General features: G+C 35.7%; 1 protein-coding gene across 1 annotated transcript; it reads right to left on the reverse strand.

Moving 5' to 3' along the window:
• Nucleotides 1-351: 351 nt before the first annotated feature.
• Nucleotides 352-1,316, reverse strand: LOC131646044 (large ribosomal subunit protein P2y-like). Its single transcript, XM_058916213.1, has 4 exons — nt 1,174-1,316; nt 990-1,079; nt 597-823; nt 352-499 (listed from the first exon to the last, which is right to left on the reverse strand). Exons 2-4 carry the CDS (start codon nt 1,075-1,077, stop codon nt 473-475), a joined length of 342 nt encoding a protein of 113 aa, XP_058772196.1. The 5' UTR covers nt 1,078-1,079; nt 1,174-1,316; the 3' UTR covers nt 352-472.
• Between the last annotated feature and the right edge of the window lie 13,246 nt (nt 1,317-14,562).

The raw sequence follows: 14,562 nt of genomic DNA on the forward strand, positions 1-14,562 counted from the left end.
GGTTCATACACCATCTCCAAAATGACTTTATTAATTCAAGTTCTCAACCTATTTTCAAAATCCATTCCCATTTTCAAAGAACTTGAAGGACTTCATACACAGCCTATCAAAGAGATTTGCATGAGATTACTACAAATCTCTGCATACTTTTCTCTAACATAAAATACCTAACTAACTCTTTCAACTGAACATGAAAGGAATTTACTTATTCAACCCATAACTCTTAAATAGCTTATTAGGTCAATCCCCGGGCCAGAGAACATTTCAATAAGTAAAACTTAATAGTTATCAAGGTAACTAATAACAATGGATAGAGGATAATTCGCACTAACGAACAATATAATGCACAGGTTAAAACCCAATAGATCAAGAAAATCAAATTATATCAAGCATTATGATTCAATCACAATGTCTAAATTGAAAATACAAAACCGACAAAAACCTACGATCAAAATCTTGTGTCACAACTCTTCTAGTCAAACAAACTGAAGCCCATATCCTGTAAAACAAAGATAACATCGATATATACATTTGTTAGTCCAGATTCACGAATCCACCAAAATATCAACTATAGAGATAAAATTTTAGAAACTTACATCATCAGACTCTTCCTTTTCTTCGACCTTCTTTTCTTCCTTTGCTTCTGCAGCCGGTGCAGCAGCACCAGCACCGCCACCAGATGCAGCAGAAACAGCCACAGCTCCTCCACCAGAAGGAACTGAAGCCAATTTCTCTCTTCCGCTGGCAATTAGCTCAGCGAAATCTTTTCCCTTGACTTCGCTCAAGAGCAACTCAATCTGCTCATCCTCACCCTCAACTCCAACTATAAATATCAAAGAAAAAACCAAATTCATTCAATACAATTTGCCTATGAACTAATGTATGATTCTTCAATATTCAATTATAAAGCAACTAATCATGACAAAAATCATAAACAACTGACTGCAAATGAATTAATAAAATTGAAGAGAAAAGTTAAGAATCAAAACCTGAGCTTAGGATGCGCTTGACATCAGTGGCGGAAGGGGCTGTGTTACCTCCCAAAACGGCCAACAAATATGCCGCGATGATCTTCATATCTGAAGGGAAATCAGGTAACAAAGATAATTATTAAAACGAATCAAGAAGATCAGGAAATTAGAATGGTTGGGAGAGAATGAAAAACGTAATTGCCTGGATTGGGATTTCGCAGCGACCGCTTATATGAACTGTGAGGGTGGAGCAGGAAAATGGGAGATGTAAGAATTTATATGATTAGGGTTTTTGAACACTTGGGTTGGGCTTTCATCTTTTCTCTCTTTCCAGAAATGGCCCTGTTTAGTGGGCAAACTTTTTATTATCAATCATTTTTTATTTATACTTAGACGAAATAAGCTATGTGATCTTTAAATATTGAGAAAAGTCATCCTTAACATTTTTTTTCTATTTTAAAAAAATCTTGTGGTTTTTTAACTAGTATGAACAATATCGACCTTTTTAAAAATCATAGGATATATTATTCAAGAGTACTCCTTCCATTCTTATTTATTAATAAATTTTAATTTTTTATATTTATTAAATAAATGATTTATCTAGTTTTTATATTATTCAAATACAATATTTATTCAATAAATTTAAAAAGTTAAAATTTGCTTATAAATAGGAATGGAGGAAGTATTTGATTAAGAGATGGTAAGAGTCTCTTTTAGCTTAACAAAAATTCTGAGTTCGAACTCAGCTCTAGACATGTCATAGTGTTTAATCTCTTAAAGTAGAGTTTTGTCGTCAATTGCGGTGCTCTTTATCTCGAGGGATTAGTCTCTGCAATTACAAATATATATATATATATATATATATATATATATATATATATATATATATATATATATAATATTCAATTAGATTTTTTTTAGTGAAATTTTAGTTAAAAAATTGTTCTGGTCAATGTGAAAGTTAATATGTTCAACTCCACACCATGAGGTGTCCAACGTCAAAAATATTTATTTGGACCGTCAAATCCATCCAATAGTCTTTTGAGATATTTGATGGTATTTGCATTTGAAGCAATACTGAAGAACCTTAGGTATTTTAATGTTTATTGTCCATCATTTTTTTTGGCAATTTTTCTTCTCACCCTTATACTTTCTCCAAACCCTGCGTGAAATCTCAAAATATCCCTTGTTTCTCCGAACACACCAAGAACTATTTTTTTTCTTTAAAAATTTCGAAGATGCACAACCGAAGTCATGTTGTGGGTACTCCACATAACCTTTAGATCTTCATCTGTCTCCAGTTCAAGGTTGGTGAAATGGACATTCTTTTTATCTTCCATATGAGGGTGAGCAATACTTGAGCTTAACGACTCTGCGATTTTTTGAAAAGCGCAGCAAAGTATTCAGAATGGATATCAGACCTATGGGGATGTTTCCTTGATGACCCTGAACGAACGCGGTGTTTTCTGACTATTGAAATACACAAAAGCAAGATGGAGAAATGAAGTCATTCTGTCTATTTTTAGTGTTTTGGTGTAGCAAATAAGGGTTCAGACACACCCCATTTACACAAGTATTGGGTAACTTTTGACCACAAAATTCTTATCAGGTAAAAATTCAGAAATGCGTATCCGAAAATTACAAAACAACATTTCTGAATAAGAAGCAAAACAACAAAATTTATAAAATCCAATAACACACGGGTTCAGAAATACATTTAATAATAAATGTAAATGAGTTCAATTTGGAAATGCATTTCTGAAGTAGTGTGTTCTTTCTTTCAATCCAAACAAAGGATCAATGCAAGTAATTAAGGATAAAATGAGAGAACTTTACCTGAAATTGTACTTAGGTTTATAAATTCATCATGTCTTAACATCATACAAGATAAAACATATTGGTTTCTCTTTGGAGAATCCTTGATAATTGCCATGATCATTGATCAAATAATTACATCTTTTAGCGATGAAGTGATGAACCTTTGAAGTTGAATTTAAAGAGTGACCACAAGCACTTCATGATCGACAACACCTCTACCCCCAGTCCACTTGATTAGAATATATTCACTTAGAGTGTTAGATGGTTCAAATGAAGGTTTAGTGTGTGTGTGTGTGTGTGTGTGTGTGTGTTTCTCCGTGTGTGTGTGTATCTGTGTGTATGTGTGAGCGAGAGAGATAAGGGAGAGAGAGAGAGAGAGAGAGAGAGAGAGAGAGAGAGATTTTTGGTTTTAGAAAACTAAGGTTTCCAAAATCAATTGTGGTCAAGACTTATTTACTTCAACATAAGGGTTCTATTTATAAAACCACTTGTGTGGGTTGTGATGACCTTTCAGCAAGTGTACCGATAGTGTCGAAGTAAAAATAAAAAGATCGTTTCCACGAGGATTGTAATTTAAAAAGAGAATTATTTGCAAATGTAAACAATTAAAGGGGTATTCATTAGAAATCAATTCTAAAATGAGAAATTAAAATAATGGAGTTCAAGATGAGAAAGGCGATTAGGTCTTTATTTTCAAATCCCTTTATTCTTATTTGTTGATGAACTTTGTATTTATTGAGTTTCAATTACATTATTATCTCACTGCGAACTAACAAGACCACCGCACTCAATTCCTTAGTGTGCAACTCACTAATTTAGACGATAATTCCTTAGGTCAATTAAAAGTTAAATTTGGTGTTCTAGATGCGTTAATTATAAAGCAATGACTTCTAATTACATATCCCTAGTTAATTACAAAGTCAATTAATTTTCCCTAGATCAGATAAGTAGACTAAGGGTCAGAAATTCCTACGTATCTAAATTTTTTGGTACGCCCATAAACAAATAAAAGCATTAAACTCAAGAACAAAATAAATAAGATAATAACAAGAAAAGTACTTAATAAATCTCAAACAAACATGTGGTCCAACAGAGTAATAATAAAGTTCATCCAAAAAAGACTTAATCTAGATAAATTTAGCTACTCATTGACAAATTAACAAATACCATTGTCATACCCTAATTTTTACCCCTAAAATACCACCTCATTTGCATCATGTGCATTGGTATCGAGATTACAAACTTGGTGACCTCTCTCCTATCTTCTTGAGTCTTGCCTTATGGGGATCACCAAGCACCATCTTGTGTATCTTTTAATTTTGTATTTTATACCTTTATGCTTTACTAACCTTAACCAAAATATCAAAAATATGCTTTGTTTCCCTCATTTTGTTTTGCAAGTTAGAGGATTGAATCAAGAACACCAAGCATTGCTTCATCAACTAAGGTTTTGGTTGCTTAAGCTCAGAGATTTTTTAATCATTGATTCTAAAGGGATCATTCATCAAGACTAGACCTATAATCTTAGGCATTATCTCTTCAAGCTTTATTCAACTTAAAATTGATCAAGAAGTGTCCAAAGATTTGATTGTTTGTTCCCCAAGAAAGTCAATGTTCATGTGTTTATTTCCATGCCTTCACCATCAAGCAACCTCAAGCTTTGACCATATTCAATCAAATTATAATCAAGATTTAATAAATTGAAGTTCATATGTGCTTCAATGTGCCTTGGATTGCAAAAAAAGCTTAAAAGATCCAAGTTTGATCAAGGAAGTTTGACCTAAAAGTCAACATTTTCAAGTCTAAGTTCAAAATGTCACAACTTACTCTTGGTTCTACATTTTTAGTGCTTCTTTTTGCAAATGACTCTCCTTTACATCTTGTTTTAAAAAATTTATAAATATTATAAATTATATTGGAAAGTTTTTTAGTAACCAATATCTAAGTTAAGAATTGGAAGCTTAATTAAATACTGAAATCGAAAGATGGGAGCCTTTGAGAATTTTAGGAAAAATCAAAGAAGAAGGAAAACATAAAAAAATTAGCGAACTAGTTCAATTACTTAAAGATGAAAGATAAAGTTTAAAACCCGAAGAATCATCAAACTCTTATCTAAAAACTCCAATGGGTTCCTTCAAAAGAACATATTCAATAGTTGAACAATCTCCGAAAGTTCAACATTGAATGAAGGAACCTCAAGTGTAAGAAACTATAAAGAAGAAGTATCTTTAAGTGGAATCTTAGAAATAATAAAATTATAAGAGACTTCAACCTCAGGGAAAATTACAGAAAAATCTTTTCCTAACAAAGAAGGTGAAGTTTACTTAAAGGCATCCTACGAGGAAGATGATGTTGAGGCAACTAAATAATCTTATATACAATAATTTAAAATTAGTGTTAAGTTGGTTGAAGAAAAATATAAACTTAAAAAACTCAACTTAGACTTTAAGGAGTATTTAGGATTTGTTGAAGAAAGCTATGAATCGCTTACATTAGAAATAACCAAGATTAGAAACTCAAATGAATCATGAGAGACTTATGTCTCTTTGAAAAAAGAAGTAATTGAATTGCATGAAACCCTAGGTCAGTTTACCAAAGGGAAATAAAACCTTGAATTGATCCTCTCAAGTTAAAGGACTTCTTTAAATAAGAATAGACTAGTATTTAAAAATGATAGGAAAACTAGTAAAGGTTTAAATCATATGAAAAAGAATCGTCTAGTTTTTAAATGTACACGCTCTGAAAATTGCCATTTAGAGCCATCTTATTTTGATAAATTGAAAAGGTCTAAAGGTAACAACCGTAGAACTTCTAGAAAAACTAACACACTTGAATCCAATAAAATTTGGGTACCAATGGTGAAATCTTAGTTTGTTTTGCAGGTATGTGTTGCAACTCAATATCCTAGCTAATATTGAATGAATTTGTGCAAAGCAAAGAGGTATACTTTTAAGTATACAATGGCTTAAAGTATTTGATCCAAGAATGTACGGTGATGGTAAATATAAACAACAATGATCAGAGCATGTGTTTCAGGGGATATCTCAACATTTATGATCCTTAGTGATCAGTTAACTTCAGAGTAGGTTGAGTGGATTTATCTGTGATAGACTTATCCATCTCGTTGTTTAAACCAAATCTCATATTCAATGATACATAGAGATAGACACACCATAATATAATTCGTGTTCTCTTTAAGGGAAGTTTTTATCAAGGCCTCTTGATAATGGAGGTAGTACACTATTTTTAGGTTGAAATGATCGAAAAAATCTAATTAATCCTTTAGAAAATAGTGGATTTAATGTTTTCATCTGAATAAATTATGATTTCTAACCAAAAAGTTTAGTTTCTAATAATATTATAGAAAATAGGTGCAACTAAGGCTGAACATGGTGTTGCACCCCAAAATTTGCCCATCCAATTATTCTACTGACTGGCTTATTACCTCATAATCATTCGCATTTTTTAGGTCATAAATAAAGGCATGCATTCATTAATCATTAATCTGTTATGGGATCAAGGAGTCTGAATTAGGGTTTTCACCCCTTTTTGCTCGAGTTTGGTAGGAATACCTCAGATGAGATTGATTTGGGTAAAAGTCATCCTCTTTTTATCATCACCGCAAGAGCTTCATCATTACTGAGCATTTCCAATAAAGAGAAAAGGGTTACTTATCCATATTAGGGGTCAATGAAATAATTAAAGGTAATTATAGTTCTTCAACATTTTGATTAGCTCAAGATTTGATTTAAGCTGGAAAGTCCATGTCATTTACAAGTTCAAGCTCGAAGGCCGTTTGTTATCACTACAATTATATTCCATACAAGGCCCAATCATATCCAAGGTCCATACAAGAAATCATTACAAAAAAATCAGAACTGGAATTACATTGAAAAGTACAACAATTGAACACACTGCCAGCAGACATGTTTTCCTCTAATTTTTCAGCACCCACACGTCTTCATCTTGCTTTAAAAGTTGGTTCCTCATTTGAGCCTTGCCTACTGTACTTGACTTCAAGCCATGCTGCCATAACCTTTCACTAAAAGAAGACCTGCCAAGAGAAAAAACCAAAACAGAACCCTTGCTTGTTCATAGGTTCCACACATCCTGCAAAACACTTTCACCATAAATAACTGTCAAATGCATCCATACACACTTAACCTTAACCACCTTCTACTAACCTTTAACTAACTTATAACAATACTTCAAAATAATCACTAACAGAATTTTATTCTAACCATTTTTTACCAACCGTCAAAACTAACTGTCAACCGTTTCTAACCGAATCCGTAACTAATTCTGAAAATCAGTTACAATCATAACTACCTAACTTCTAACCTCTAACCAATTGAAACAGAAAATAACAGAAAATCAAGGAGCTTAACTAACCTTCAATCACTATAAATCAGAATTTCCTTCACCCTGCTTCACTCTTCACGCTCCATAATTCTCTTCACTCGATTCATCCCGTCCTTCACTTCTCTGCTAACCACTTTTCCTCTCAACAAATTCACACCTTCATCACTCTCGATCATGATTCCTTCAGCTTCATTCATCCCTCCATAATCATCATCTTCAAACCTCTTCCACAATCACTCTGTTCAGCCATAACCACGATCCTTCATCAACCTCACCTCAATCTCACCATCATCATCTACAAAAGAAGAGAATCAGGGAGAAGAGGATTCAGAACAAAATTCAACAACAAAAATATGAAAACAAGAAAGGGCTGTAACAAACCGGTAACAGAACGCCTTCATCTCCAACCTTCACACCCTCTCTAAATCTTCAAAATCTCCAATTTCTTCCTCGACACATCTTCAACTCACCTTCAAGAATCGCGGCAACCACAACCACAGAGAGAAATCTACAGGGTTGACACGATACTCGTCAATCACCACCATCACGCAAAGACCACACAATACACAGAAGAGAAGGAGAAAGTAAGTGTAATGTGCAAGGCGTTCGTACCTGAAGGATCGGAAGTTCATTGTTTGGATTTCCTCACTTCGGTTCGCGTTTGAAGGAAACTAGGGAAATGCGATTGACGCTGAGTTCTTGAGGCGAGACGATTCTTGTTTTGTCTCATTGATTCACGGCGATAGAGGGAGTTGATCGGAGAAGACCGAGGCCGTCACCACCGCGCCGTCGCGATCGGAGAAGGAGGGAGTACCAATTTCGCAAAGGAGTTCGAAGGTCATATCTTTAACCTAAATCCCCTTTCAATTTTCTTCTTATCTAGTCATAAGCTTCATTTGATATCAATTCATTATTTTCACATTAATCATGTATTTGGTATTAATCAGATTAATAGCATAAGGTTTTAATTTGATTATTGGATATTAATTATAGCTAATTGCATTGGAAGAATTTGATTCTGGCATAATTGACTCAGTAACAATAGTAATAATTGAATCAATAATAAAATCCATCATTTTCAATTTGGATGTTGATAAACATTGGGCCACCGAGTTGCTGTTCACACCCCCGTGATGGCCCATCCATCTTTTTTCTTGTTTTGATATAAAAATCTGACCTCTGGGCCGAATTACTAGTGTACCCCCTCGGGCCCATACCATTTTTGACTATATAAAAAATCTGTAACAACAACCCCGCTGGGTCACCAACAACTTTGGGCCCTGCGTTTTACTGATCACACCACTTTATTCAGCTTGCACCCCCTGTTTCCATTAGTTTTAATTTTAGATTTAGGTAATTAGATTTTTGCCACTTCTTTTTAGTATTTAAATGCTAATTTTCCTACTACCTTTTAGACTTTAATACATGATTTTGGCATATAAAAATTAATGTACATAAAAAATATTAGTTTAGGCTTTTATTTTAATTCTCTTTGTTTGATTAGAATTCTTGTTTTGTCATGTAAAAAAATCAATAAAAAATAGTATCTTTTAATTCATTTTGTGCAATATTTTGAATCATGTTTTGTACCATATTTTCAGGTGTTTATGTTAGCCATTTTACACTAATTTTTGTATCGTTATTTACTTGTATTTTACTTGTAATTTCGATCTCCGCTTATGCTTATATCTTCATGCCATTAGGATCTAGAATTCCCATCGTAACATTAGGCTAGTTGATCATTTTAGGCTAGTCTTCCTTCTTTTCTTTTCAACTTTTAAAATACTTAATAAATATCGATGAAGATCATACCGTTACTATATTTCATAGTAAGAAAGAAATGATTGAGGCGTAGGCCTTGATGTATGTTCTTTCCTACTTAGCGGAGAAAAAATGATTGAGGTGTGAAGCCTCGATGTATTTCTTAACCGTTGTTTAGAGAAACGATCGTGGTGTAGGCCTCGATGTGCATTCTCTAAATATTCACAAAAGGACTCTCTTTTGTATCTCCTTTACTTAGCGGAGAAGAAATGATTGAGGTGTGAAACCTCGATGTATTTCTTAACCGTTATTTAGAGAAACGATCGTGGCGTAGGCCTCGATGTGCTTTCTCTAAATATGCAAAACAAAACTCTTTTTGGTATGATCTAAGTCACAAATTAATTTCCCTTAAAAGACACCTAACCAAAAACATTTCAAAATATCTAATAAAGGCTCAGAGCTAATCAAAGTGAGGAAGTGATGCGATGCCTTGTAGTAGGTTTTCGTCCATCATGGAATCACAAATAAAAGACACAAACCAATTTTCTCTCTTCTCTCTCTTGCCTCTGAGGCATTCTTTCTCTTGCCTTCAGGGCATTCTTTCTCCTAATCGGACACGTTATTTCCGCTCCATTCCCAGCTTAAGACTCCAGAGGTCGAGCAGCGGAGTGTGAATGTAACTGTTCAACTAAAAAACACAAAAACAAACAAAAATATGGAGCCGAACTACGGCGCTCTGATTCCTGAAAAGGATACGTAGGCATTAGGTCGCGGGGCCTAAGCGAGCACAACTATTTAAAAACCTTATTTTCCCCGTGTTTCTTTTTTATTCATTTGCATGCATTCTCTTAGTAATTAAGCTTTAGATTTATACACCCTTAGAATAGAACAAACATAGGTGGATACCATCGAGTACGATGGGCGTGAGGGGTGCTAGTACCTTCCCCCCGCGTAACCGACTCCCGTACCTTATCTCTGGTCGCAAGACCTTCTCTTATCCTTATTCTAGGTTTTCTGATATTCCTTTCCCTTATGGGATAAATATATTGGTGGCGACTCTGTTCATTTTCGCGAGCGTGCGACAGCTGGCGACTCTGCTGGGGATCTAGCTTAGTCGATCCTAGCTTTTGTTTGTTTTCTTTTCTTTGGGTGTTTATTTATTGCTTTATTGCTTTATTGCTTTATTGCTTTATTTCTTTATGTATCGCATTTTATTTTCATATACTATGATTATTATTATGCTGTTCTGTTGGGATGGGATGTTACTGATTTGAGGTAAAAGGCCCAATACCCAGGCCAGAGTGACACATAGGATACCTAGGATAGAGTGGATAGTCATGACGCCGATGAGATGTCAGGTCTTGTCTAGTGCGATCATGAGACCCACGCCCAGTCGAGGTTCAAATGGGGTATCATCGTTGGCATGTAGATGCAACAATGGTGGTATCTCAGGAGAACTGATAACGCTGGTTGCCATATTGACCTACCCTGACCTAGACTACACCCGTGAGTGGGGAGGGAATCATATTCTTTACAGTTACAGGTACATGTTCTGTTGGTGACTATTGGTTCTCCTGGTATTTAAAAAAGGCGTCGAACCTTTGATCCTGGGACATTTGACTTATGCAGAAGTTCTACCTCAGTTATCTATCAGAATCAACGTCGAACCTCTGAATCTGGAGGATTCGACCTCATTCGACTTATACAGAAGCTCTACATCAGTTATCTATCGTAATCAACGTCGAACCTCTGAATCTGGAGGATTCGACCATATTTTATTGACCATAAGAAGCTATTGTCCAAGAGGCCTTGATCCTTGATCCTGATTTATGATACATTTGCATCTTCATTAACATTTTTGCATTCATGCATTTGCATCCATGGTTACCAAGACTCTTACCACTCTTCCTCTCCATCAGATCAGTCAAGACGATTCCTCCATACCGATATCTGACAAAAGCTCACAGAAGAAGAATCATGGGGAATTACAAATAAGATCAAGCTACCATCAGAAAACTCCATGCCCCCTAAAGGGGGCACCTTCCACCAAAGGAGCCTAAAGACTTTATGTTTGTCAGAGAACATCTCATTTGCATTAGAATAAGACCAAGCTTGTCATTGTATAGATTTCTCATGTACTTTCATATGTATTACTTTTGTTGTTATCAAGTACTATTCATTGTAAGAAACTCATTCTGTTTGAATAAATAAAAATAATGCAATATACATGTTTTTCTCAAATCATTTCATTCTTGTCATTATGTTCATTGATACTTCACTCATTTGTCTTAAGCAACTAAAAAAGGAGAATGATGAAAATAAAAATACATGAACCACTAATTGTATGCTTTTGGAACAAGATCCTGCTGAGGATGTACAGGCATTGTTTCAATTCCTAAACACCGGAGTTATAAGGGAGTGAAACCTTCGTAAACCCCTTTGAGCCTATGGAGTAGTAGTTTCTTTTCAAAAAATATAAAACCCTCAATCTTAACCAGGGGCAGGGTAGTCTTCAGTTAGTGCGACCGAGCGTTCAACTTTCAGGTATTCCACCGGAGGATCAACCATATCTCATATCTCACAGAAGAAGAGCACAATCCACAATGGATGTCTCTCATTTATTGAGAATAAGGCAGTCACAACCTTTTTATCAAGTCAATCACAAAAGTCATGCAACTTGTTCCCGAATGAGACAAAAAAAAGAATGAAAAGAAAGTTATGAATCGTGAAAAAAAAAAAGAAAGAAACAATAGCCCGCTAAGTCAAAAAGAAAAGAAAAGCTTTGAAGCGAATGACTTAGGCAAAAATTAGGGCATATCCCGCTGGACAACGAAAACCAAATTCAAAAGAAACTTTCTGTCCAGGCAAAAGTTAGGGAAAGAAAAAGGCAAAGCACAAGAAAGAAATCCTCCAAGGGACAAGTTGTTGTAACCATCAACAAAAGCATCAAAGGGTGGCTGCCACCTCCATCAAAGCCATAAAGGATCCTCATTCATTACAACCCTTCCTGAAAGGTGAACACTCGTGTCAAGCTAACTGAACGTAGGACTGGAGAACATCACGAAGAGGGGTGGGTTAAGTAGAATTTGAGCCTTTATCCTTTGTTTCTTAAACCGTGAACCCGGCCACGTTACAACCCTCAAAAGTCCTAATTGAAGCAGGGTTCGCTCCAAAAGCATGCAAACTGTAAAATCATGTCAAACTGACTCCTAATGTTGCTGTGTCATTTGTGTTAGTATCAGTACAACCTTGTGACAAATAAAACTCTTCTTTGAGATTAACATGTGCATTGCATTTCTCATTATCCTTTTTCAAAACAGAATTGTCTCTAACTTGAAAGTAAGTACTGGATACCAAGGAAAGTTCAACATTGAAGTTCCATCGAGTAATCTTACAAGGGCAAAGTTTGGTTATCCGCAAAGCAAATATCTGAAGAATCCATTTGGTGGAACAATTCCCTTCAATCTGAGGCAATCATTCCATGATCAACACTGGGGCAGACCATTGCTAATCTCCATGATTCAAACATATCAAAGTCATATCTCAAGAAGATCCTACAAGCTGGGGCAAGCTAGTAGCAAGTCATTTCTTCATCTTCAATCAAATGTCAGATATCGAGGCAAGTGTCGAGGAGGCAAGTCAAACACCTCACCTTCACAAGTTCTATCCTTCAAGCAATGACCTTTCCGCAAGGCATTCTCCATCCACTCCTGGTATCTAGGAAACAATCATTCCATTCATAATCATACCATCATCATGCATATCATTGCATTTTCATTATCATTTCACTCGCATGATCCAATCATCAATAAAACAGGGGCATCCACCCCACCTTGAATCTCGAACAGAGTTTCAGAACCCCGCCTAATCTATTCCACGCAAAGCAGGAACCCTGAACAACCCATCAGTACACTGCATATAGAATCCATTGCATCGCATCTCCAGAAATGCATAAAATAAATCAAACATTTGCATGCGAAACATAAGCCAAGTTACTCATCAGATGAGGTCCCTACAAGCAATCAATTGATAGTCCACTGGATCACTCAGAGTTACCATTGTGGTGTCATCTCCTAAAGTCAGTCATGTTCATCTTTCTTCAACCCAGAGTTGATTTTCCCTCCATATTTTAACCCCGAGTTAATTATCTCTTCCCACTCAACCCAGAGTTGACGGTTATCTCTTTTCTTTTCCCGCTCAACCCAGGGTTGACGCTTATCTTTTATTCAACCCAGAGTTGATCCCTTGTCTTTTCCCACTCAACCCAGAGTTGATGGTTATTCTTTATCCTTTTCCCCACTCAACCCAGAGTTGACGGTCATCTTTTATTCAATCCAGAATTGGCTCCTCCTTTCTCACTCAACCCAGAGTTGACAGTTACCTTCTTTCTTTCCCACTCAACCCAGAGTTGACGCTTATCTTTTATTCAACCCAGAGTTGATTCCTTGTCTTTTCCCACTCAACCCAGAGTTGACGGTCATCTTTTATTCAACCCAGAGTTGATTCTTTCCTTTTCCCACTCAACCCAGAGTTGACGGTTGTCTCTTGTCTTTTCCCACTCACCCAGAGTTGACGGTTATTTCTAATTGATCATTTTTCCCCTTTCAACCCATAGTTATTATCCAATTCCTCATTCAACCCAGAGTTGATTTCCTTGCTTTCTTTTTCAACCCAGAGTTGATTTCCTCGCTTTCTTCTTCAATCCAGAATTGATCTCTTTCCCTCTCAACCCAGATTTGATGGTTATCCCTAGTTCAATCCAGAATTGATTTCTCCTTCCCACTCAACCCAGAGTTGACAGTTACTTCTAATTGTTCATCCTTCATTCTTTCAACCCAGAGTTGATGTTTATCTCTTGTTTTCAACCTAGAGTTGATATTCTTACTTTTTTTCTCAACCCAGAGTTGATGCCTATATCTTGTCCCATTAATACTGATTTCTCTTTCCGTTCTCAATCCAGAGTTGACATTTACCTCATATCCAATCCAGAGTTGACTTCCTTCTATTCTTCGACCCAGAGTCGACCCACTATCCTTCTTCAACCCAGAGTTGAGTTCTATTTCATTTCTAACCCAGAGTTACTTTGTTCAATCCAGAATTGATACACTTTTCCTCAGTAGAGTTGACACCGTCTTTTCCCCAGTGGATCCTATCTCTCATCAGGCAAATTTTCAGGTTTACTTGATATTTAATCTTCTTCTACCTCGAATGCTCGAAAGGCTAGCACCAATCTCACCTTCAGGTCTAAGACGATTAAATAGGGGCAGCTGTTGCACCCCAAAATTTGCCCATCCAATTATTCTACTGACTGGCTTATTACCTCATAATCATTCGCATTTTTTAGGTCATAAATAAAGGCATGCATTCATTAATCATTAATCTGTTATGGGATCAAGGAGTCTGAATTAGGGTTTTCACCCCTTTTTGCTCGAGTTTGGTAGGAATACCTCAGATGAGATTGATTTGGGTAAAAGTCATCCTCTTTTTATCATCACCGCAAGAGCTTCATCATTACTGAGCATTTCCAATAAAGAGAAAAGGGTTACTTATCCATATTAGGGGTCAATGAAATAATTAAAGGTAATTATAGTTCTTCAACATTTTGATTAGCTCAAGATTTGATTTAAGCTGGAAAGTCCATGTCATTTAC

The sequence above is a fragment of the Vicia villosa genome, linkage group LG2, assembly GCF_029867415.1.
Source record: "Vicia villosa cultivar HV-30 ecotype Madison, WI linkage group LG2, Vvil1.0, whole genome shotgun sequence".
NCBI lineage: Eukaryota > Viridiplantae > Streptophyta > Magnoliopsida > Fabales > Fabaceae > Vicia > Vicia villosa.